The sequence below is a fragment of the Archocentrus centrarchus genome, chromosome 4, assembly GCF_007364275.1.
Source record: "Archocentrus centrarchus isolate MPI-CPG fArcCen1 chromosome 4, fArcCen1, whole genome shotgun sequence".
NCBI classification, from domain to species: domain Eukaryota; kingdom Metazoa; phylum Chordata; class Actinopteri; order Cichliformes; family Cichlidae; genus Archocentrus; species Archocentrus centrarchus.
The window spans coordinates 26,076,287-26,102,610 of NC_044349.1; the positions used below are offsets into that span (position 1 = coordinate 26,076,287).

Here is a 26,324-nt window from a genome sequence, read left to right on the forward strand (position 1 = left end):
TATTTGGGGCCAGTACATACCAATAGATACCACTACTCTCCCAGTTTGTTTTCGGTCTATATTTGGTTATATTTGTCTGTCTCTGTGTTAGACCTGCGACACGCTGGCAACCTGTACAGGGTGTACCCTGCCTTTCACCCTGTGACAGCTGGGACAGGCTCCAGCCCTCCAACCCTGAACAGGATAAGCAGAAGAGAATGGATGGATGGATGGATCAATCTTAGCAGCTCCTGGATGTGCAGACAAGTACCCTCTGGAATACCTGAAAAATACCCTAAAAATCTGACTCTCAAATAACTTCTTTCTTCTAAGCAGATTTAAGGCTCTTTTTTTGTGACAGACTTGGAGGTTGTGGTATGCTCAGGCAGCCTCACAAGCCTCATTGATGTGTTTCATAGCTGTTTGTTCAGACTGGACTGTGTTATGACTCAGTTCAACTCCTCAGCATCCCACTGGAGAGTCTGTAGTCTTCCTTTAAGCTTTGCCCTGCTGAATGCCTGCATCTTTTACAGACCATTTTTTAATGGCTAAAATGCCATCTAGAATGTTGAGTTAATCCTTAGGTTCAGTGAATATTTAATTCTTCATCTCCCCCTCCTAACTTTAAAACTACCCAGTTATGGTGAAACTCTGCTTGAAATTACATGGCATCTCCAAAAATTGGAAAGGTACTTTGCCAGTAAAGACAGAGATACGTGAGTTTCTTTGTACATTCCAGCACTGTTCTGAGTGAACACTGAAACTGTCAGATGAGCTTTGCGTACAATATAAACCATAATAGTTTTCTACAAAAGCTAATTATTAGCACTGCTTATTGTTAAAGTTAATGTTGTGTTTTTTCTAGTTTATAAATTGCAGTATTTCACAGAAAAATGCAGCCTGCTCATCCTATCAATCAGCATCCCATAAAAGTTCAGCTAATGTAACTGTAGTACACACACTACGTTGACAATGTGGAGCCTATACATTTTTGGATAGCCTGTTTGGCCGTAGCTTTGGGCTTCAAGTTGGGACTTAAGGTTGTGCACCAAAATGTAGGCCTAAGAGAAGAAGTCTAACAGTTGTCATAACCAGTTATTTTCATCCTTTGGAGGCTGTGGGCTGTGCCTAATTTTGTGTCATTCGTTAAACTGAACATAGCTTTAGTTTAGGCAGGCCACAGTTAAGCTCAGCCCACAGTTCCAGCCCATCCGCTGATAATAGCTGATCTCAATGAGAGTTCATATCAGCTGATGGTTCATCTGATACCCTTCAATGTATCCAAATGTCAATATTGCGCCATGAATATGTTTTACTCTACCCTCCACTCTACTCTATTTCACTGTATTCCATGTTTATCAATATGAGAAGAATAGTCAGGAAATCACCAAGTCATCATCATCTGTGCTGGAATGTACATGTCTGAACTAAATTATACAGAATACTTAATGAAATATTTTACTATAAACCAAAAACGTTTAAGTACTCCTATTGTTTCTAGAGCCTTTCTGCTGCCATGGTTATGTATAGACAATGCTATGCACCACAGCATCACTGACAAGTCAGCTGTTTTCCTGTTTATGCATAGCATACAAGAAAAGGTGTTGGAAGCAAACAAATGACTAATAAATCCAAAGAATTTCAGCAACATAACATTGTATTTTAGCCTTTTGGAACATGGTTTTTGAAACAAAACAGTTCTTCATAAATCATTACCTCCAAAGGTCAGAGAAGATTAAAGATTATCATTTAAGTTTATACTTGGTGTCTTTCTCTTCGCTGATTGGTAAACCTGTTTGCCCAGGGAAGGGAGCAATTTTCAGGAAGAAATATGGGTTGCTCTGGACCCGCAGGACCACCAGGATGGGAGTGGCTGCATAGAGCAAGTTAACTGCCAGCACCAACCAGAAAGCTTCATTTGGGATGCGATATGGAGCTGTGGTGCGAGGGTGGAGGAATCCCCCGATGTGGGACCACTGGCACTGAAAGAAGAAACAGAGCAAGATAGAGGTCAAAGTGTTTCCATATACTGTAGAACTACATCACTTTATATATCAGCTTTTAATAGTCTTTTATAGTCTCTGTTCACACTAATGGCAGATCATTTGATGCCTCAATATTTCTTCCCACAAACTATAAATTATTTTTCCACTGTATACAAGATAAAGCTCCTAACAGAAAAGCTAATCAGCATCTGAAAATGTCAGCTTTATGTCTTTTTTTTTTTTCTTTTCAGTTTTGTGTCTAACTGGGAGCTGGTTTAGAAGACAGAGAGTGTGCAAAGAGGCTTTAATCAAGTAGTTCCCCTTCTCATGGTTCCAGTCTCTATGTCAGATCAATATTTAGAGAGGGCACCACCGGCTTGTTTATTACAGAGAATATGCTTCAAAGGATAAATGCAGTCCAGGTCATTTTTAGCAGGATGAAAGCTCAATGGAAAGAGTTAATTGTGGTGACGTGTGTTAGACCTCTTCTTATTTACCGTAAACAGCAGATGGGAAAATTTAATAGGTCAGAGGCAGCAATTATTGCAGTGCAGAAAACTGTCAGTGAGACCTGTATCTTAAACTATGTAATCAGATCAAGTTTCCTCATTTACTGTGTGTCTTCTGGTGGTATTACCTGGATCATAGCTCCAGCAAGAAAGATCGTCCAGTCTGGCATCCATGTGCACCCAGGCTTGAGGAGACCATAAACAAAAGCACCCAGCAGGGGTAGTGCATAAAAGAACAGGTGCAGCATCTAGAAAAAAAAAAAGAGCGAGAGAGGAAAAAAATGTCACAATTAGTCTCATAATATTAAGATTATTCCATAACATAACTCATAAAACTAAAAATTAATTTTTTTCCTCACAGTAGGTAAGTAGTCTCTCTATAATATAATGTGTGTTCCAGTGAGTATTCCTCTGGAAATGGTGGGAAGTGCCTGACAGAACTGAAATATCCCTCCATCACTGTCACTCAATATTGTTTTTAAGCTCTGACCAACACTCCAGTAGTCAATTAAAACAGTACATCACACATTGGCCTCCATTGCACATCACCTATTCACAATGATTACCAGAGAGAGCTGCTTAAACCTCAAAATGCAACCACAGAGAGCCCTTTAATGTGCTGCAGAAAAGTAGTGCAGCTAGAAATAAAATGTAAGAGAATCAGTATTGGCAGGTATCACAGTTAAACTACTCACCTTTGTCCCTTGTGGATGGTTATATCTTTGTGGTTAATTTAACCTTTTATTCTGCAATTGAACTGCTACGACTACAATTCATGAAATAATTAAGAAAGAGAAGTCACAAATGAAAAGTACTAAAAGTCTAAGTGTTTCGAAATCATTGAGTGCAGCACTGCAGAGTTTTGCTGTTTCCCAGCTACGTATGTTCCCCAACACAAATTTGCACCCTCAGCACAAATTGCTACTTCCACACAAGGGTCGTTACAGAGACACTCTTGACCTTCAGCTTAAAATATTTGGTGCATGAAAGTCCGTTTCCCACTTTACAAAAGCCTCAAATTATACCAGTGAACAGTTTCTTTTCATTCTCGGTCTTAGGTCCACATGAATTCTAATGAGTTCAGCTCAGGGCCTGAAAGCCCATCACATATGCCCTTCAGTCTTTTGTCGAAATGCCTTTTTACTGCTGCCACAGTAATCTGTCGCATATCATTAATCATCATCAATGAATAAAGAGGTCAGTCAGTTCAGAAACTGAGTAGCATTGCACAGTAAACCAAACTTCATTTTATTTCTTTGCACGCAGCCAAACACAGATTTGCAAGCGTTGCTAACCAAGACATACTTCCACATGCTGCACACACTTCCTCCCACCCAGTGAGATGCTGATGGGGGGCTTTGGGCGAGGGATTACCTTATCAAGCGCTCAGCATGCGGTTCATCTGTCTGATCACTGACTCTCAATTGTGCCTGGACTGCAGTCCAGACAAGGTCTTTGGATAACCTATTGACAAAGTCGTGTATGCCAAACAAAACACAACAAAACCCACAGCCGCACAGGGTCAGTAGAAGAAAATAAAAGGGAAGCAGACCACTGCCAGTCACAGTAATAATCTGTTATCCATCTTGGGCAAATGAAAGAGAAACACAAAGATGCGTTGGCCTCTTAACCCACGCTCGTTATTGCTGTAATGATGAAAAAGGGCTCTGTAATCAGCTGTGAGTTGAAAGAGTGGAGCAGATAAGGGCAAGCTTCCAGCACGCTCATAGTGATATCCATAAAAGCAGAGGTCCATTATGTGGCTTGTTATTTAAAATAGGCTGGAGAAGAGCTTTCAGGTGTTACAGCAGCAGCAAGCACAAAGGCTGAGTGTGGAGAGGAAAAAAAAAAAAAACACCCACCATCACTCTGGGGTAGCCCACAGGATCCTTCAGGTAAGGTTCATACTGCTTCAGGTACATGGTACAGGCTTCAAGTGGGGAGTCCAGAGCCACCTACAGAGAGCAGACAAAATGATAGAAATACCTTACAATGTTATGTGACTAAACTGAATAAAACACCGAACATAGTTAAAGGACTTGTTTGACATTTTGGAAAACATGTTTATTCACCGTATCCTGAGAAGTTCAGGAGTTTTGTGCCTGCTCTCTCTCTAACTCGCTCTCTCTTGTCTACCCTTTTTCTTACAGCTTTTAGGGCAGGATAAACTGGACCATCCTTTATGTTAGGGAAGGAGGGAATACCATCCATAATTCAAATGAAAGCACCATTCAATATTTTTTTAAAAATATCAGCTTCAACTGATAAGTGGGCAAGAGAAAATATATAAAGTGCATTTACACAGGTAAGTATGTAGACAGGTTTTCCATATCATCAATTTGAGTGTTGCTGTATTGCCAGCCATTAGGATTATAATTCTTTTATTTCAATCAGAGAAAAGCTCAATAAAGAAAGGAGTTACACTGGATCCTGACTCTCCACACTGCAAAACAAATTTACCTTTTGGCACAAATAAAGTTACTTGAAAAAAAGAGTAGATATGAGTGGACGAGATCTGACAAGTATTTCATAAGCTATGTATAGCCCTATGTTTAACTCTGTCCATGATTTTAAATGTGTCGTACTCACCAAGCCTCTCAGGATGGTGAAGGCCATGGCAGCTAACAGGAGCACCACCAGGATCATGTCCAAAGGACGCCAGATCAGCTTCAGGCTCTGAGCATGCTGAGCCTGTGGCACATCAACAATTTGTTAATGTGTGAAGAGGGCTTCTCCAGGTTTAATAGTCCTTAAATCTATATTCACCTGTTTGACATTTGGCCAGAGTGACTGCAAAAGTAGTCATGTTGGCCACTATCAATTAAAAAATATTGATTACGTGTGCTTTAAATGAAAAACATGTCTAAGATCAGGCTGACTTGAACTTGAATGAAGACCGCGCAGGTTATGCGCAGGTAATTACTTTATTATTTTTATTCTTCTTATTTATATGTGTGTGTATATATGGTTGCAGGTACAAAATACATTTCACTGTGCATTGTACTGTGTATAACTGTGCATGTGACAAATAAACACTATCTTAATCTATCTTAATCTTAATCTTAATCTTATGGCTAAAATGCAACTTCCCCAAGGCTAAGAGCATACGTGTGCAGTCGAAAAATCAAGAATCAGGCCTCTAAATGATGAGTTTCATCTATTTTCTTTTATTTGCTCTTGGGTATGTATGATGTCAGTCAGACAGGGTATCCTTAATAAGGTCATCTCAGGGACACCGCTCTGACTGTGAGCAAAGCATGACCCACGCCACCATCTGTCCACAAGGGCCAGCATCTAAGAAGATGGCTTAAAGGAACGGTGACCTTAAAAGGCGATGAGTTAAAATGGCTCATTTCAGAGAAGGGCTGCACTGAGGCCCATAATAAGAGGCATTATTTTAACAGTGAGTCATGCCAAGCAATTCTATTAGAGTCCCAGAACGAAAATATGGAGCTGGAATTGAGACCCTTGAAGACTGACTTGGGACAAATACTAGATAATGTGATAGAAAATGCAAGTAGCTGACATTTAATACTTAGATTTAAACCACTCTAACTCTGTTTGCAAACAGATTCAGGTGAACACGCCATTAATTACAACTATTGCACTCATCTTTCTTTGTTTGGATAATATTCAGCTGGAATTGAATATAAAGTATGCAGAAAACTGCATTTCTAAGCCTCCCCACATTCATATCAGTCTGTAATACTTCGTGTCTTAGACTTACATTGTATCCACCAATGAGTGGTCTATCCTTGGGCCGAGTGAATAGTGTGATTGCTCCCAACACAGGCATCAAAAGAAAGAGAAAATTGAGCCAGAAGGCTGGATGGATCTCTGACCCATATTTACCTGCCACAAAGAGAAAGAAAGACTTTTTTTTTAAACACGTACTTAACCATACAAACACTGCCTGTAAACATTTTAATGTAAATGAGTAATTAAACTTCCTATTAAAACCTCAAGGTGACACTTGAGGCAACCGAGAGATGCACACTGTATCAATGATAGCATAACAGAGAGAAAATCCCGATGCCTGCAGACGAGTTTGGTCGTCTGACGCTTATGTATGCAGTTTGAAATGCCAACAACAGATGCTTTAAGTCTGTTTGCTGCTTTGTTCTGTGAGGTCGTGACGGCAGGCGAGGCACGGGGCATGTGTGTTTAGTTGGCAGGCTGAACTGTGACACTGATGGTACAAGGCAGGGCAGATGTTCGCTTGATTAAAGCTTGTCATCACGGGACAGACATAAAGTGGATTGAAGATGCGGCTCACCTGCCACTATCCCGACAATAAACACACTCATGTTGGCACACAAAGAGCCAGCCCAGAACAGGCCCAGTGTGCGGTAGGCTTTCCTGGGAGAGAAACAAAAAAAAAAAAAAAACAATACAAGAGAAAAAGACTATAAAGAGATCAATTGAGGTAGAAAGTTATATGCTAAATTTCAAGGCTGGGTAAGTTAAAATAAATGATACTTGAGAACTTCTTCCATCCATCCTACAGATAATACAAAGCCCAGCTCAATTTTTACAATGAAAAAAAAGCTGATATTGTTTAAAAGAGGATTTAATATCCATGATAGCACCAACCCCAAGGCAGTGCTCCCTCTGAACTCGTGAACTCACTGGCTGCATTTTATGACTAACTCACTGAAGAGGAGGCTTTCTTTTGTAAAAACTGTTTTTTCTCGAGCCATTGTCTGGGATTTATGTGATAAGTCCACGCCATGAATTTCTGAGATGAAATACATCATTGGCTCAGCTACTATTTCTTTAGAAAAAAGCTCAAATACAAGAAAATAATAGGTCTGAAGCCTGACATGAGCTATAAAAGAAAAGTTCATCTTTGTACTGAACAGTATTCCTGCAGCTTTCAGACTGTATATACATACTATACAGACAGCTTTCATACAATCCTGCATGGCTGTTAGCTCACTTTGAAAGAGCACTGCCCTCTGGATCTCTGTATTGTCATTTGATGCCGGCATTATGTGATGTAGAGCAAGATAAATGAGCATGATGTGACTTCAGCATCACCCACCTGTCTGTTATTCTGCTGATCATCATCAGGTACATGATAAAGTGTGCTATTCCATCCCAGTAACACATCATGATGCCATATGATGTCCCCAGGTAGGGCTCTCCCTGAAACACAGAATTTGTACATAAACACACTGCACAAAAAAAAATTAAGCATTTTTTTAATCAGAGTATAGCATCAAGTCAGTTAAACATCTGGGATATTAATTTGATCAGTTAAGTAACAGAGGGGGTTGTTAATCAGTTTCAGCTGCTTTGGTATTAATAAAATTAACAACCAGTGCACTAGAGGGACAACAATGAGACAAAACAGGAATGTGGAGGTCACTGACATTTTTCCCTCATCATCTTTTTTAACAGTTTTTTTCACTAGTTTTGCATTTCATTAGGTTCAGTGTCACTACTGGTAGCATGAGGCCTGGACCCTACAGAGGTTACACAGATAGTCCAACTCGCCCAGGACAGCACATCAATATGTGCCATTGCCAAAAGGTTTGCTATGTCTCCCAGCACAGTCTCAGGAGCATGGAGGAGATTCCAGGAGGCAGGCAGTTATTCTAGGAGAGCTGAACAGGGCCATAGAAGGTCCTTAACCCATCAGCAGGACCAGTACCTGCTCCTTTATGCAAGGAAGGACGGGATGAGCACTGCCAGAGCCCTACAAAATGACCTACAGCAGGCCACTGGCATGAATGTCTCTGACCAAACGATCAGAAACAGACTTAATGAGGGTGGCCTGAGGCCCCAACATCCTCTGTTATGTGCTCACTGCCCAGCACCATGGAGCCTGACTGGCATTTGCCATATAATACCAGAATTGGCAGGTCCACCACTGGTGCCCTGTGCTTTTCGCAGATGAGAACCAGTTCACACATGAAACAACCCGTGGAGAACGTTATGCTGCCTGTAACACTGTTCAGCATGACCGGTTTGGTGGTGGGTCAGGGCTGGTCTAGGGAGGCATATCCACGTAGGGATGCACAGACCTCTACAGGCTGGACAAGGGCACCCTATCTGCCACTAGGTATCGGGATGAAATCCTGGGACCCATTGTCAGATCCTACACTGGCAAAGTGGGTCCTGGGTTCCTCCTGGTGACCAACATTGTCAGGCATGCATTCAAGCATGTGGGGGCCATAAAAACTATTGAGTACCATTTTGTTGCTGCAATGAAATTTTGGCAAAATGGACTAGCCTACCGCATCATTTTTTCACTTTAAATTTTTGGGATGTCTTTGAATTCAGCCCCCTGTAGGTTGATCATTTTCATTTCGATCAAATGATGTGGCATTCTTTCATTCCCAGTCCATATCAGTATGGATATCCATACAGTTTTACATTTGCTTAACATGGTTATTGTCCTATATATGTCCTATATATGTCCTATATATATATATATATATATATATATATATATATATATATATATATATTTTTTTTTTTTTTTTTTTTTTTTTTTTTACAATTATAATGTGAATATAATGAAACCTACCGTCTTTTGGTAAAACTCCATGAAGCCAGAAATAATGCCATCATATTCCAGTGCACTTATCAGGTCAATGATACACGTAAAAGAAAATTCAGCAAAAACTGTAAGAAAGAAAAAAAATACTTACTGGATATTTAAAAGATCAGTCTGCCATCTTCATACTAAAAGTCATTTTATTTCAGATATGTGCTTGTGTGTATGTGCGTGTGTAGGGGATAGTGAGTAGTGTACAGTATCTTTAGAACCTAGAAAAACTTGGTATGTTAAGCAGCTTTGTTAGCTTTGAAGCCACTGTAATTTTAAAAGTTACCATTTGATATATCCTGACATATTTGAGACCTTTTTTTAAGTACAGTATATTAGAAAATTACATCAGGACTTTCTACATTTTCTCAGCCTTTTTCATTGTTTTTTGCGTAACAGATTTTCATTCAGATGACAGTTGACTGATTAATGGAACAGCTTGGGGAGAAAATTAAGTCTTGAGCATTGAGGTAGACTGGAGGCATAGTTAAACTGACTCCAAGGTGAACAGCCTTCTTCTGTCCTTGGGTTAAGAGCCCAGGAGAACTGAAAGGTCATATCTAGCAGACAAAATTTAAGTGTGGAGCCACACATGCACATTTTTTGGCATGGAGGTCTTACTATTAATGTAAACTGAAAGGTCCTGATGACACTGGTAATGCCATTGTTATGTGCTATTATTAATATTGGAGTTTTCACTCTATCTGAGCTCTTTTTTGAGAAATTATAAAGCCTGAAGTGTTACTTTAGACCCACATTCCAGCACTAAAATAACAGAAGCAATGTGCCCTTCAGTATCATTTGCATACAGTATGTTTCATTACAAAGCAACTGACTAGCAACTCCCTTTCCAGATGTCCAGACTTTATCTTAGGTGTGATCTAATTGGCTTGGAAATGATGTGATTGTGAATGCTGCTGAGCAGCAGTGTGACTTTTGGTAGACCATCTGGTAGAGTTATCATGACAGAATAAGTGATTGCTATTCTACAGCGCAGCACAGCCATTATTATACAATATAACAGCCAGCTTCTAGCCATGGCAAACTGCTATTCATGTGTACTATGTTGTTGATTGTATTGCTAATTGCAATTATGCACTGCTGAAAATGCAGTGGTTAGTACTATTGCATAAGAGCAATAGTGCTAATCACATAACAGCAATAGTACTAGCTAATACTACTAACAACCCCACACACATAACACCAGCACTGCCTTGAGCACCCACTACCAGTTTTTTTTTTTTTATTTCTGCCCTCTGGCCCCTAGCATCAGCTGCAGGGATCTGTTTGAGGGGAAACCCTTGGCTAGGGAGGGAGCATAGTTTGACCAGCCACACTAATTCACATTATAGCACAAATCATTTTAGTAAAGCTTATTTACTGTAAACATGCATGAAAAATGTAGAAGCTGCTATTGTTGTGCCACCAAAGTGAATACAAAAGTCTTCAATTTATTAAGACTGAGTCAGTAGGGCAATTCAAATTGTACCATACAGGAGCACTGACCATGTCTACTGTTACAAAATAGCTGTGAGCTTTTTTTTTCTTCAAGAGCAATCAAAAACTCAGTTTCAAAAGAATAACTGAAAGGTTAAATAAGTACAAGAGCTGTGAGGATTGTCGGTCTGCAAGAAGGGTTTGGCCAGTCATGCTTTTGGAAAAGCCTGGTAAACCTTTGCTCTGAGCCTAATCAGCCTAAGCTGCTCTCTACATATCAGGCAAAATCACATCGAATACAATTCATGTTTTCACTCTGACACAGTGAGCGGAGGCTGAAAGTTCTGGAAATCCTTTTTGTGGGAGTTGGAACAATGCATACCAGTCATTAACCTTTCATAGTGTATTTGGAAATGCAATGCAAGCAAATTGGGAAATGCACATATTTGCGTTGATTACCAAAGAATAAGAGGTCTTTAGGTGGGTTGCCACGAGTGATGAGGAAGTAGAACAGAAACACAATCACCAACACAGCAACACCAATCTCCAGGATCACATGAGGCCTGTGGAAACAGAAAAAATTTCACTGTTATCTAAGAAAATAACAAGACATTACCGATAAATCTCACTGTTGATACTTTTAGATAACAATCTCTCTCTGATTTTCTGTTTCCATAACCCAGTTCTCCTGTGGAAGTTCTGCCAGTCTTCTCTGCAGTCCTAAATTAGTGAAGGATGAAGAATGAAAAGTCAGAGTGAATGATGATCAACCAACACCCATAGTTAGCACATGAAGAGAAAAAATGCAGAAAGAGCAAAAGCACTGCTGGTGTAGACTGGTGTGCTAATTTGTGTGTGAGATGAGATGAGAATGTCACACTGGATTTATTCATGTGTAAAGTAGAAGTAGAAGCTTCATAGTTAATACCCGAGTGTGTGTGTGTACATTAAATTATATATATATATATATATATAGACACACTTCTCCACAATCAGCATTTATCTACAATAGTACAATAGTTCCCCTCCTGGTGTAGTGACTAAAAGCGCATCTTTACAAACATTAATCAATCATAGACGAAGGTGTGGGATGCAGCAAGCTAAGGCCATGTTAGTTCAGCATTACCCTCCATGTTTCCTGGTCAAAGGTACCTCTGCCTCACACTGGAAAAGATTAATGTGCTCAAGGTATCTCCTAGTAAACAACATTGTATCCTCGCAAAACTCACAATGTGTGCTCACAGAAGGAAAACAAATGCTATGAGAGCAAAGGCAAGCTCCCTTGCTACCGCTCCAATTCAACAGTACAGGAAGATTTATGCGCACAATACTGTTTGTTTGTGGAGTGGAAGAGCACAAGGCATATTGTATGTCAAGAGCAATTTATCAAACTCTTCTGCGCAGTCTGTATTGACTGTCAATGTCCACGTGGGCAAATAAATAAATAAAGTTCTGTGTACAGAGATATTCACATAGGAAGAGTAAAGCATTCTGGCGGAAGAGTGAAGAAATACCTTGTGGGGGAGGGAGGACTAAAACATGCATTTTACCACTAGCTTTGTTTATTAACCTCGTAAGCCTCGTAATATTTACCCATCAGCTGTCGACACTCTTATAAAGACAATATTCTAATAAACAGGAAAAACAGATAAGCCTTGAATAAGAATGAGATCCCTTAGAGCTTAGAAAAGCAATTACCCCCCAACATCATATCGGTCACATCAGTATCCCCACAAACTCTGTTTACATTGCCTTCTTTTCACTCCCTTTTTTTTAATTTCTCCTGCCCCTTCAAGAAATTTCAGCTTTAAAGAGTTTTCACGGCTAACAGGTGCAGTCTTGAAACTGATCTCATGGAACTAATGGTGTTGAACACGATGAAGGATTTCTGAGCTTGTTATACATACTGTATAATAAAGTCCCCAATGCTAATGCAGTTGCAGCTTTAATCTTAGAGAGTCCTCTAGTGGCAGTAAAGTAGAAAAAAAACAATTCAAAATGCAATGCACTTAAATTAAATCAACTTCGCATTCATTGTAATAAACTTAATGAGTTTAATAGTTATACGTCACATTTGATACAGCACAAGATTTTAATTTGTACTTAAGCCTTTATTTTACATTACTTTAATGTCTAAAACAAACTAGTTTCAACTTTGTGGGGTTTACAGTGCAGGATACTGTAAGGATCTATATTCACATGTTTTCTTATAGCTAAGAAGTGCATATGTTGTGAGTGAATACTGCTGTATAAAACCTATTACAAAGATTTTATATTATTTAAAATTTTGGACATTTAGAATAGACTTTATATAATAAATTGATAAGAAATTAGTAAATATTATTACTTACTCTTGAAGCTCAGGGATGGTGTTCATGACGTAGAGGATGCCAAGGGCAGAAAATGAGAATAAAAAGACAAAAATCTCCATCTTTTCAATAGCTGTTCAGCCCCACCCTGCAGAGTCCACAGCAGTGATGAAAATATAATGCAATTACAAGTGAATGGTATACACTTCCAGCATTAAAAACAAATCACATAGCTGATCAAACCAATATCAATAACGTTAGGACATTATTAAATTGATGAAAACTGAAGTAACATTAAGCAAAATGACATGAACATTAAATGACATGAATGAGTGTCATGAAGTATAATTTAAAATGAAACCTCTAATATTGAAACAGATGAAAAAGAAGTGGAGCAACTCTTACCGTCTAGCTACCCTTTTGGTGGATTAATCAAATTACTGCTGGCCTGAGGCAGACAAGCATTTACTGGGGGGGGGGGTAATGAAGCGGTAACAAAAGAAGCTTTTGGTGGGAAAGTTGGGCAATTTGGTTTTGTCAGAGATTTACATAAGTCGTATTAGAGAATAGACCTACATTCCATTTTAGGCCATGCCACGTTTTTCCACTTATACTGATTCCTGTTACATGAGGCATCTAATGCTTTGTTATGTGAAATGGGCCTTCTCTATTCTCACAAATACAAAAGAAATACAGTTTTTAATGGATGTAAACACAAACAAAATCAGCATCTGATCAGCATTCTCTGTTCAATTCATAAACCCTTTGCAATGTAAGATTATGAAAATGTCCATCTGAATTTGAGCACTTCTGCAAAAAAAAAAAAAAATTTACCCTGAGTATGAGTTTTGCATTGCCTGTGGTCTATTTAAGCGAGTCATTTGCTTACAGTGAGTCACAAGTTTGCCAAAAACTGTGAGAAAATAGCTGTAACGTTCCTTTAGTTCAGTCAGGAGGAGGATTGCTGCAGACCATTAATGTGTGACATACAGTGAAGACATCAACAGGAAATGTTTCTACAGTGTTTTTTCTACTAATCATCAAAATTGCTTAACGGACCCAGATCCTCATGGCGCTTGTGTGCAGTGTGCCCGGCTTTATGTGCTTTTGCTCAGCCGCTGGGCAGGACTGGGGGGGTCTTTTGAGGTCGCAAACGTCAAAATCCAGCTCAAAGTATTTGCAGAAAAATTCCACTAGGGTGAGCCAAACGCTAAAAAAAAATGATTATGCCATGTTGCTGCGCAAATACATGCTAAGAAACTACAGTTAATTCTGAGCTTTGACATATGATAGATTTTTATTAAAGATGCAAGCATTAATCAGTATTGGCTCAGAGTATTATGGCAGAAAATGGGACTTCACAAGTATTTGAATCAGAACTGCCTGGACAGTGAAGCAGGGGAGGAATGAGTAACTGTCTAAACTGGAAATGGCTTCACTGATGAGCCAGAGTGGAGTAAAAGTGCAACTAAAACTGCTTTCACATACTATATCAGCAACCACCACCTTGCTGGCAACACAAGACAACACAACAATACTGGACAGAGAGAAAAGAGCACAGCCCCACCAATGTCTTTCAAAAACACCATCTTGAATTTGAACACAAACAAATGGACATGCACACACACACACAGATACGCACCACCCATTGCTTCCCACCACCGTCTGTTGTTGGGAATAAGGGGACGGCTGTTTTACCAGGAAGGCCGTGGCAATGTGTGTTTGCTGGAAACAATTGGATCTCTTCCAGCTCTGTTGTTCAATATCGCAGGATGGACGGATTGATACCAAATTGAAACAGTGACCTGCAGGAGGAAGAAGAGCATGTACTCCATTTCACATCTTAAATGAAACAGGCTTTTATACAATAACTGTCCATGGGGAAGTAGTCTGATAGATTTGCTGAAATGAAAGTGACATCATGGTTGATATGCCACTGCCAGCCAGTCAGGTTGCAATTTATGTCCATGTCTGTTCAGACTCATGATGTGATAACTTTGTTTGAATTTAATAAAAAGGTTATTTAAAGGTTATGCTAGATTAATGAAGGTGATTCTGACAGAACACAAACTTGTGACAATGACAGTAGACAAGACGTGAGATACTGTAGTAATGTGTGCATATGACTTCCTGAGTTAAGGCTAAAGCGTATTTTGTGAGGTGATACTGACGTCGACCTTTCAGAATCAGAGCTGCCTTTTTGCCAAGTACATTTGTACAGGAAATTTCACCCTTCACCTGGTTTATAGTTACAAACAAAAGCAATAAAGAGAGGAGTTAAAAGCAAAATATGTGTATACTATGACTAAATAAACTAAACACAATATTTTACCCAACAATAAAAGTACCCGGACTGCCGGCATTTAGACTAGATGACATTACATGACTGTTTTAACAACAGATGGATAATGTTTAAATATTGCAGAGTTTATGATGGTTATGTCCTGGGGGAAGAAAGGATGAAGGTGTTGTCAGAGCTCCAACTTTCTGATGACCTTTCTCTTGCTCTCTTTTTCCGGGAAGAGTTTACATCTAGTAACGGCCAACCAAGTGTTTGTACTGCCCATTGCCCAGTTTACTGGACTCTACGCCTAAAGCAAAGCTCCAGAGCCAAATGACAGAACGATGCCGGATGCTGTGATGGACGGCAGGGGTAGAACCGAAGCAATACCACCTGTGACAGCCTGAACTTTTCCAGTTGTCTTAGAGAGGACATGTGCTTTGACCTTTGACTGCTAAAATCTAATCAGGTGATGTTGAGATTCCAAGTGAAAGTTTGTGGCAAATTTCAAGAAAATCCCTCAGTGCATTCCTGATTTTTCATCTTTATAAGAAATGGATGGATGGACCAATAACCCCCAAAACACAAAGAAAATAAACATAGAACTATATACCCTGTGCATAATAAGGATGGGAATTTAAAATAAAAAATGCATGTTAAAACAAAGCAACATACATTTGTTCTGTAATATGTTTCAATGCTATGCCTTCATTCATTATTTGTATAACACGCTTATTTACTTTTTAAAAAATATTATCTCCTTTATGTTATTGCGCATAGAGATGGCTTTGTCCTCATGCCGTTTTATGAAGTTATATGTTTCTTGCTAAGTCTTTTCTGGTTTAACCCAATGAGAAGGTCTTCACATTCACATAATGTGACACACACATAAGTGGCAGACTTTAAGGATTCAATTAGCCTCTAAATTGTTATAAGGTAATACACACTCTTATGAAGTTGTATGTTGTTTAGACCTTCATGCTGGTCTGTTGTTTTTATTTGTACTGGTTTATTGTAGATTTACATTTAATTTCCAAAATATTTTTTTGCTCACATCAAACAGTTATCAGATAGTGGATTTACATTTGAAGTATGACATCGGCATACCTTTGACTGAGCTGCTTGTTATTATTAGGGTACTAGTATTTAGTCCTTTGGCCTGCTGGTTAATAACTGAGCTGTAACTGCTGAACTCTCATTTGTCACCGCTTTGTGTATTTTTGCTCTAACTTGACACACGGCTCGGATGGGCCAAAGGCTGAACTATTTCTGCTCTCTTCTGTTTTCGGGTCTTGATCGCTCTGAACAAGCGGCTCCGCGCGTGACGACAGCGGCGGAAATATTTTTTCGCTGTTCAAAATGGCACCGTCTCAATCAGGAAGTGGAGAAAACAACTACGAAGAATAAGTTGGATAAAATTCCACATTTCTGTTACTTTGACGCGAGTCTTCGATCAAAATCAGCCCGTGAGCTCGGGGTTTGGACTGAGAATAAGTAACACGTTAACGGTGAGTCTACTTGGATTATATTGGGAAAAGGCGAGCGACACATCGGCAGTTGCCTTATAACGAGATGCGTTCAGGGCAGCCTCTCCTAGGCGCGCACGTTTTTTACGACGGGCTACGCCGGATCCTCAGCGCCTGGGCTGAATTAAACATATGGGACGGCATATTATTGATTTACTTATAATGTTGTGAAACCAGTGGAAGTTAGGAGCAAACAAAACACACGTAGCGCTGTTAACTATTTCGCTATGCTGTTCCCAAGAAAGTCCGGTGGCTACCTAAGCTAGCTTGTTACGGAGTTATACGCTATCGCTTTAATATTAGCCAACCAGCAAGTAATTTGGGTCAATAAAAATTTCCGTGCCACCGTTATCCTTTAAAGAGAAACATATAACATTTGCTACGCAAACTATTTTAGCACAAAGCCAGACAAACATGTTTTAGTAAAGTAGAGCATAACCTCTGTCCAATAACATACAGGGGGTAAATGGGTATGTTAGTGCAAAACGAACATACCCAAAGTCGGAAAAAGGCTATAAGCTATGCTACCCTAGCTAGCACAATGAGCTATACAAAGTATGCTTGGTTTTGGTAAAGTAAAACCAGGCGTACTTTGCTCGATTGTTGTTTTCTTGACCAACAATTGCCAACGACTGTTGGTCATGAAAACGAAGCGTTCAAATTGGAAATGTTAAAAAGCCAGCGGTGGTTTGTTTGTTACTCCGTTTTAGATGTATCGTTTGTCGTTCACCAAGCTAACAGTAGTGGCAGTACTACTGTACGCAGAGCTTTGGCTGCCTTCCTTTGTGCTGTGTTTGAAACCAATGTGTCCACTTTTATCAGTGGAAACTAGATTTTCAGCTTATTGAAAATGCTACTTACTTTTATCGCATAAGCCTACTCACTGACTAGTTGAATTACAGGAGGGGGTATATCGCCTTTTAGTATAATCTCAGAGCGAGTGGAGTTAGTTGAAAAGTACTGTTGTTTTCGCAGATCTTGGGGAGATGTTGCCCCAATTTGTGGATCAAATAGACTAACAAATGGGGCAAAAGAAAAGGTTTAAAGTTGTAAGCGTTCTTTGTAACAATAAACTTTGTACATGTAATACATGCGTTTCTGCGCAACAGCTTTCGTAATATATGGTTATGACGTGTATGTACCACTGTTAGGAATTTGGTGTTTGTCAAAGAGGTGGCTAAAGTATGTGAGTATCCTGTGCTAGGTTACTGTGACATATGTCAAAAAAGTTAAGAATAAACATGTCATTAGTCATGTCTTTCATAAATTTGAGATATATGTGTAATAAAGGGAAAGAAATCTGATTGAAACCAAACACATTGGAGCATTTGAATTTGACTCAGAAGGAAATGAAAATAGCTCCCACAAAGCTGTCCCCTCTAGTTCTTTCCTGTAATTTTCACTATTTGGTTTCCACTGTGTCTCTTGCCTGCAGCAAAGGCTAGTCAAGCCCTATGCAAGCCTTGACACAGTAGGTTGCCATGGTGCCTGGCTATTTTTCTAATTATGTCATTCTCCTTTTGTTGATGGATAGTATTTGGGGGCTGTGAAATGAACAACATGCTAGGCTTCTGTCTCAGTTTAAGTCAAAATGCCTAAACCCCCGTGATGCGGTCAATGGCCTTGGTGCTGTTTGTTGTAAAATCCTTCTCGCAGCCAAATCTCTCCCACCCTCCTAAACTTAAACAGCAACAGACAGGCTAGTTTTTATTAAATGTATTATTTCACCTGCCTAACACCTTGACTACTTCATTAGAATATAATGCTCTTCAGATACCCATACATACAGTAAAACGACTTTGAATTTAAGTAATGTTTTGTTGGGTTGGTTAATGCAAAAAAGTACCTGTTAGTCGTCAATGTAATAATGGCTACATTTGGTAACGCTGCATAGCAGGCAGTATTTTAAGTGTGTATGAAAAAACAGGGTTGCATGAGCAACAATAGTTAAGGTAAGCTCTACTTGCATGTACCCCTATGTGTGCTTATGCCGCAAAGCTCCGCCTTTTCTAATTTCCCTCTGTGCCAGACAATTGATGGCTGTCTGCCCTGCAGGGACTCTGAGGGTCACCGCACGCTAGATCTGTTGGCACCATGTTTAGAGCCTGCAGGAATTGTACAGATAATACACAGAGAGCATGGGGGTGTTTCACAAAGCAGGATTAGCAAGTTGGATATGTTTTAGGTGTTAAGACATGTCCTCTGAAATGTTCTTTCTTTTTAATGGTAATGTATGTTCAGGTTTTGTTTAACACAGGAGTATTAAACATGCAGCCCAAGGGTTGCCACAGGGTACAGTGAGGCTGGATGCCGTTGCAAAGTGTAAAAATAGCATTGAAGTCATTCAAGTGAAATTAGATGCAAGTTTCAAAGTATTTGAATGTATATTTTTAATGTAATATTTTTATTTTAGAGAGTTTGATTTTCTGTTACATGGCACTGAACAGGAGTGGCCCTCCAATCTCATTGTACATCCTGTATAATGACAATAAAGGCATTCTATTCTATTCTATTCTATTCTATTCTATTCTATTCTATTCTATATGTAGACAAGCTGTTTGAATCATAAAATACAAAAGCTCTGCATGTGAAGGTTTGGTGCCTTTAAATTGTGATCTGTAATCTGTAATATATATGTGATTACAGTGAATGTGGAAAAAACTGTATATTGCTATTTATCTCAGGACGTCTCAGGCTGCTCATCATCTGCTCACTGAATGAGGAAAAATAACAACAAAAAATAGGACCTGATGTCAGGTAATTTTTTAGGGGATGGGGTGTTTTTTACTTATTACTTATGGTTTTAGTTTTTATAAAAACTTAGCTATGACTCAGGGTGAAAGTTTACAGACTGTACTTTACGCTTAAATGAAGATAAATATTTGATGTAGATTATTATGTATGGTTTTAATTGTCTGGCTGACTTGAGCTCAAATTGGGAAATTAGTTTTTCCATGTCTGTTGGTTTGGGGAGCTCACACAGCTGCTCAGCCATGGCTTATTCCCCCCACTATTTGTGATTTGGCCTCCATCTTCCCTCACCCCTTGTCTTTGCTAGCTTGTTCCCCCCTCTCCAATTGGTGCCAGTGATAAATCTCGTTTATAGCCTGTGGTTTGATTAGAGTGAGAGTGAAAAATGTGAAGTGGAGGAGGGGTATCGGCCCTAGGTAATTCGTTTGATTCAGTTCCTGCTTTCCTGGAATCTGGCCTTCATTAGATAATAGTTCATGTACTAAAAAATATAGATCCTTGGTCAGAGGAGAGTCAGAGCACAAGTGGCAGTTGTTGTGAACATGTGGCAATAGTGCTCACCTCTTACGCTGTAATATGAAACAGCCCTTTATGATAGGCTGTCTGAGTATCCCCTGTCCCCTTTCCAGACCTGGAGGCCATGTGGATCTCTCCCAAGCCACATAAGAGGTTGGTGAGAGATGACTGAAACGCAGGAGACCATGCCACACTCTGGCATGCCTCGTTGCTTTGCTTTATGGTTTTCTGTGGAAAAAATGTGTCAGAATTCTTCTAAGAAAAGCAAACAATGATTTCAAAATGGGACTCATCCAGGAAGTAGACGCAAGAGAAATGTTTGTCTCCACATGGATGGATAACTGACTACAGTGTTTCAGTTATGAGATTCATATCCGGCTCCACATGGTAAACAGGGAAGAAGAGGAGCAGTTATTTCAAGGCTAACATACAACCTAAAAGTTTTGGAGTGGGATATGTAGTGCATAGGTCATATTTTAAGACTTAAACACTGATCAGCTAATATTTCAAAACATGCATGAAAGCATATCTGAGTTGTTATGCATGAAAGCATATCTGAGTTGTTATTACTATATATATATATATATATATAGCGTTGACCCTATTTAACTGGGCACTCTGTTACATAGAAAATTGTTTTGGACACATACCCTCAGTTTCCCACACATGGATTAAGCCTAGTCCAAGACTGAAAAGTTTTTTTTCACTAGTGATTTTAGTGTAGGAATGGGATTCATTTGTGTTTGGGAAATTGAGCCATAGAGTTTAGGTCATCATCTTTGTTGTAAATATTTTAGTTTCAAGTTAATTTTATCATAAAGTTCGTATTAAAATTCAACCTTAATCCACAACTTATTTGCAAAATTTTAGAGGTCAGCTGATACTGGATTTTTGGAGCTGATGTAGAGAATGATTTTAGGAATTAAAAATGATAGTATAGCAACCAGTATTCCGTGTCAGCGATGCACCCTGAAAGTTGAAGACTCAAACCATCAAAGATCCCTGAATCAACTCAGTATCCCATTCATTGACAACATACTGCACTGTGCGTGAACGATAAGAGAAGCTGAAATCAAAGGTGAAGCGATACTCTTGTTACCTGCAGAGCCTTTCCTTTTAGGTAACCTGTGTGGTGTTAAGTCCAGTGTTGTTGGAAGTTTAAAACCTCTGTGTGTATGCGTGGGTGTTTATGTGTAAGAGAGAGAGGCACTTTGAAGTTCATGCCAACAGCAGCGATTAATTTTCTATAATCCACCATAAAGTTTCTAGATATGCATTTGTATTAGCAAAACCACCACTCCTGTTGTGCACCATTTTTGTTGTCTTGCCTAGGCTGAGGCAGACTACTCACCTTGGTAACAAGCTCTTTCCCTGCCTCTTTTACACTTTGTTAGCTGATTGTGTTTGTCTTTTGCATGTGGAAGGAAAGTGGAGTACCCAGAGAAAACCCACGCAAGGTTAATGGTGAATCTAATTTGCCCATAGGTGTGAATTTGAGCAAAAGGATTAGCGAAAGAAAATGGATGGATGGATAGTCAATTGTGTTGTCCCCCTTCCAAGTCAAAAACATGCCAAGCCTGACAGTATTGCAATTCGCCTTTTTATCTACAGGATCCATTTTAAATTGTCATTTAAATTGAACTATTATTGCGATCTAGGATGTTGGATTGTCCAGTGCCAAAGCCTTTTGCCACTGCTTGGTTCAAGGAGAAAATTGTTGTACAATGACCAAGGGCACATCACCTTACAAAGTATGCTACTACCAGAGCACATGGCCAGATCTTTCAATACAGCAACCCTCCTCTAGGGATATGCGTTCGTGTGCTTGTTCAGCATGATCAGCTGATTGCTGGTGGGAAGTTTCCATTCATAAAGGCTGCTGTGAGGTGCACTGTACACATGCAGAGCATTTGTTGACTCCTGTCAGCTAAAGTGTAGGCGCGCTATGGTACACACCTCAAACATCCAGAACTGTGTCATGCAACTTTATGCATACTGTCTGCCATGGAATTGGAGGATAAGGACCCAAATGCAGACATCTTAAACAAAAACACACCTTTATTGGTGGAAAGTCCAAAACGAGTCCATACAAAAATCCAAACAAAACAACAAATGGAATCCAGGCAGGAGCATACACACAAGGATAGGTAATAGACGAGCTGACAAGGGACAAGGGGAAGACAACCCTGTTTGTACCCACACAACACACTAAGGACTAATCAGGTAAATGAGACACAGCTGGGAGGAAATGAGACACAGGTGCACACAATAGATATAATCACAGGGGAGGAAGTAAACCTGAATACAAAGCACAAGAGACAAATGAGTACCAAAATAAAACAGGAAGTACCTAATACAAAGGTTAGACACACACCTACACACAGCGATTTTACATTAAGGGAAACACAGGAGAAGGTTAGAAAACTTGTACAAGAAACTAAAAGCGTGAAAATAGCTAACAGAAAAGCTCTAAATAATCACAAACTCCAAAAACTAATCAAAAAACACATAATCCCTGGGACCATAACACTGTCTCCCCCCCCCTTACTGCAGAGTTGTTCCAAATGTTTAAGTTTACCAGCTAATAAACCAGATTAAAGACACAGCAGCATTTTGAACCTTAAAGAGTTTAATACAGGTCTGATGGCAAACTCACATGTCAAACTAGTATATTTGGTGCATTTGCACTTAAAGTTAGCTTCTTTTGTCATTTTACAAAAATGTTAGACTCTAAGGGCTGCCAAAGTTGTGAGTAAATATTTGTCCTTCTCTAGTGGGTGCCACTGCATTTCCCAGGATATATTATGGGTTTAAAAAGAAAAAGAAATTGTCAGTCTGTGTGGGTCGGCCTATTCAGATGCATAGCTCAACCACTTCAGTTTCATGTAAACTCTGAACCAAATCGTAACCTGCTTCATCCTGTGGTGAGTGCATTTGTACTGTGGTCAGTAATTTAATTACCCTTGGTCTTAAAAAAAATGGCTCAGTTAATGTTACCTGACATCGTCCAGATTGATTCATGTGTATGTGTGTGAGTTTTTTGTTTGCTTTTTAAATGCAGCAAGTTAGATTTTTCCTGGTCTTTAACACATGCTACATAATTAATGAAGCAGTGGCAGAGATGGAGTTGGAATTTGTGAAAAGGTGGCTGTTGGGTCTTTACCTTACAATATAAAGTATGATACATATATTTTTTTGAATGGGGTTACTTTACCTTGCCACTTTATTTTAGTTTAGAATATTTTAATGCATGATGAAACTTTAAATTTAGATATATATTGTGTGGTTGCCTTACCCTCACCCTATATATGCACAGCAAATCAGAGTGGCTGTGTGCAGTTCCTGCTGCACTCTGGAACACCAGAACACAATTTGCTATTAAATGTCCCACCGTCATTAAATAATTTCTATGTAAATCTCATAACAGTGTATGCCCTTTGACAAACTGTTCATCAAAAGAATGCTTAGTAATTAAACAGAGATCTTATTCGGTCATGGGGCCACCAAATTGCCAATACTGTAATTCTGACTGACTCATCTGGGACTTGTCATATCATATCGTAGGCACTTGTTCTTTGTAATTATTTTTAATTTACAGTAATTGGGTCTTCTGGTCACACTGACATAATTTTTTGAGCATGTATTGCCTGTCTAACTTATTTTCAGCATGGCTTACTGGTTTGAAGTAGCATTTTTCTAGAGTAGGAGAGCAGCCTCAGTCAGTCAGCCACCACTTATGTGAAATATAAAGGATGAACTGAACTTAGCAAAGCAGCATAAACAGCCGAAGACAAACGCCTGTGAGCTGTGCAAATGGTGCAATATTTTCATGCCTGCCAGATATCTGAGGTCAGTTTGAGTGGAGTAGAGAGTTCTGTCTGGAGTCGAACAGTGTTAGGGCACAGTTCACAGTCCAGACTATTTCATTTCTCTGTGCTGTGTTGTTTGCTTGTGAACCATGCATCTGGTAGCTTTTGCTGGCTGTTATGACTGAGTCTCTGAATAGTCTCTGAGAGGGGTGGTTAGGGGGTGGAGATTCAGCGGCATGGAGCCAGCTGCCTCCAATCAGCAGCCAAATCTCTTTGGGGTTCAGAGTGAGTGAGAGGCAGTAACTAACGCCACTGGCTTGCAGTCACAGGAAGGAGTTGGAAAGAGCACTGGACGTAAGTGAAATTGGGACATGGAGATATATACTGTATATATTGCATTGCCACACAGGAAGAGGAACTGTAGTGGAAAAAGGAAAACAATATGTCATTGCTAGAAAGAAAGAGGTTAGGTGTAGTGATGTAAATGTAGCATTAAGCAGCAACAGTGATATGTTACACCGATCAAACATAACATTATGCCCACTGATTGATGAAGTGGATAATACTGATTATCTCTTCATCGTGGCACCTGTTAGTGGGTGGGATATATTAGGGAGCAAGTGAACATTTTGTCCTCAAAGTTGAAGTGGGAAAAATGGGCAAGTGTAAAGATTTGAGCGAATTTGACAAGGGCCAGACTGTGATGGCTAGACGACTGGGTCAGAGCATCTCCAAAACTGTAACTCTTTTGGGGTGTTTCCAGTCTGCAGTGGTCAGTAGCTATCAACAGTGCTCCAAGTAAGGAACAGTGGTGAACCAGCGAAAGGGTCATGGGTGAACATGGTTCATGATGCACGTGGAAGAGTGAAGACTGGCTGGTGTGGTCTTATCCAACAGATGAGCTACTGTAGCTCACATTGCAGAAAAGGTTGTTGAAAATGCTGGTTCTGATAGAAAGGTGTTAAAATACACAATGTATCACAGTTCGTATTGGGCTACTTATGCCCCATTTCCATTAGTACCTACTCAGCGGGGGTCGACTTGACTCAGCACGACTCACCACAGTCTTGTTTTGTTTCCATTGCAATTGAGTAGCATCTTAATGTAGGTGGAGTCGATATAGCAACACAGGCAGTAGTCTCTTGACGTAATTTGTATGTGACTCAAAACAACACAACAATGGATGAGATAGAGACAAGCTAACGTAGCTAATGCAAGTTTACTATCATCATCTTGCATAAGTCCCCTGTACAATGTTTTAACACCTGGCACCAGGATGCACTATGAAAAAAGACAAGCCAGTGGAGGCAGTGCAATGTTTTGGGCAATGTTCTGCTGGGAAACCTTGGGTCCTGTTTGTGGTCGATGTTTCTTTGACACGTACCACTTACCTAAGCATTGTTGCAGACCGTGTACACCCTTTCATGGAAATGGTATTCCTTGATGGCTGGGGTCTCTTTCAGCAGGAAAATGCATCCTGCCACAATGCAAAAATGGTTCAGGAATGTTGTCTATTCACCTAAAAAGTTGACCCAGAGCAATAAAGGCTAAGAAAACTGTGCGACACTAGCATATGCTATCATCCTTCTATTCTGAGGAAATTACATGACAGAGGAAAACGGGGCAAAGAGGCAGCTAAGTGGATCATTCTCTCTTTGATCAAGTCAGCCTTTGATCTATTTCTGGTGGGTGCTGGTGGTAGAAGTAGAGGGATTTGCTCCTAAATGAGTGCCATCATGCCACTGTAAACCATTGTTTTACATTTTTTTGTTTGTTTTCTGTACTCTTCTTCTTATTATCCAAATTTTCTTTGCCCTCACCTTTCTTTCCTCTGTGCTCTCTGACCCTTTTCCCTTATCTCTCCTTGTTCTTATTTACCACAACAAAGCCATCCTCTGAACCACAAGAGCTCAATTAAGTTTTCACTTTATGGATAAACTACTTTAATGTCTTGTTCAACTGCTGTTTGTGGGCACAAAGATACTCATCATCCTGGCAAAATGGTGCGGTGGAGTGGGTTGATAAAGATCTAATTAGGATTAATTGTTATTCACTTGCAAACAGCTAAATCTGTGAACCCTGCCTTTCATTTAGAGTAGATCATTCAAATAAATGCCCTTTTTTTCCCCCAAGGTGTTCCTGTGTCATATCCCAGTCCATAGAGGCTCTTTGATAAATATTTGAACAAGGGAAATGCAGTAACAACAGACTCTTAAAACCAAATTTGTTTCCATTTCCCAACTTTGATAAGACAGCAGATTCAGTTACACTGTCATTTGATCATTATTCTCTTTCCAGTGGCCTACTCAGTTACTGGGCTGTTAACAGTCCCTTTACGGCAATACTGAATGAAATTTCCTTTCTGCTAGTGGGAACCGGGAAAGATAGGTAGCTAATGTCTATGTCCTTCCATGTATTTGCTTAAGGGTTTGCGTCATGTCTGTGCATGTGCACTTGGTGGCAAGTATAGACCCTTTGTATTGAAAAAGGTGCTGATTAATAATGTAGGCTGTTTTGAGTGATGGCACCCTGTGTTTCCCTGGGAAGTAACTTGTTCCTTTTATGAATATTTCATCACAGCAGCTAATGAATCCAGCCAGTCAGGCCAATCATAACCAGCCAACAGCCCCCTTGCTGCTTTGGCGTAGGGCAGCTGGGCCCTAATC

The 26,324-nt window shown here is 39.7% G+C and overlaps 2 protein-coding genes across 3 annotated transcripts in view; one reads left to right on the plus strand and one right to left on the minus strand.

Moving 5' to 3' along the window:
* Positions 1-1,618: 1,618 nt before the first annotated feature.
* Positions 1,619-13,231, minus strand: tm6sf2b (transmembrane 6 superfamily member 2b). Its single transcript, XM_030727087.1, has 11 exons — positions 13,181-13,231; positions 12,818-12,923; positions 10,926-11,029; positions 9,009-9,106; positions 7,518-7,621; positions 6,750-6,832; positions 6,201-6,325; positions 5,063-5,164; positions 4,336-4,428; positions 2,602-2,721; positions 1,619-1,961 (listed from the first exon to the last, which is right to left on the minus strand). The coding sequence occupies exons 2-11, from the start codon at positions 12,895-12,897 to the stop codon at positions 1,725-1,727; spliced, it is 1,146 nt and encodes a 381-aa protein (XP_030582947.1). The 5' UTR covers positions 12,898-12,923; positions 13,181-13,231; the 3' UTR covers positions 1,619-1,724.
* Positions 13,232-16,247: 3,016 nt separating this feature from the next.
* Positions 16,248-26,324, plus strand: part of sbno2b (strawberry notch homolog 2b) — a 60,689-nt gene continuing 50,612 nt past the window's right edge. For both annotated transcript variants that reach the window (XM_030727658.1, XM_030727659.1), the window contains exon 1: positions 16,248-16,564. The gene's annotated coding sequence lies outside the window, so the exon portion shown is untranslated. The remainder of the gene's footprint in view (positions 16,565-26,324) is intronic.

Bases quoted from the DNA above. Each gene is read 5' to 3' on its own strand.
- tm6sf2b (XM_030727087.1), bottom strand. From the start codon at position 12,897: ATGGAGATTTTTGTCTTTTTATTCTCATTTTCTGCCCTTGGCATCCTC. The intron at 9,107-10,925 runs GTAATCAACGCA...TCTTTCTTACAG, and splicing joins TAAAGACCTCTTATTCTTTG to TTTTTGCTGAATTTTCTTTT. The intron at 7,622-9,008 runs GTAGGTTTCATT...TCTGTGTTTCAG, and splicing joins TGGAGTTTTACCAAAAGACG to GGAGAGCCCTACCTGGGGAC.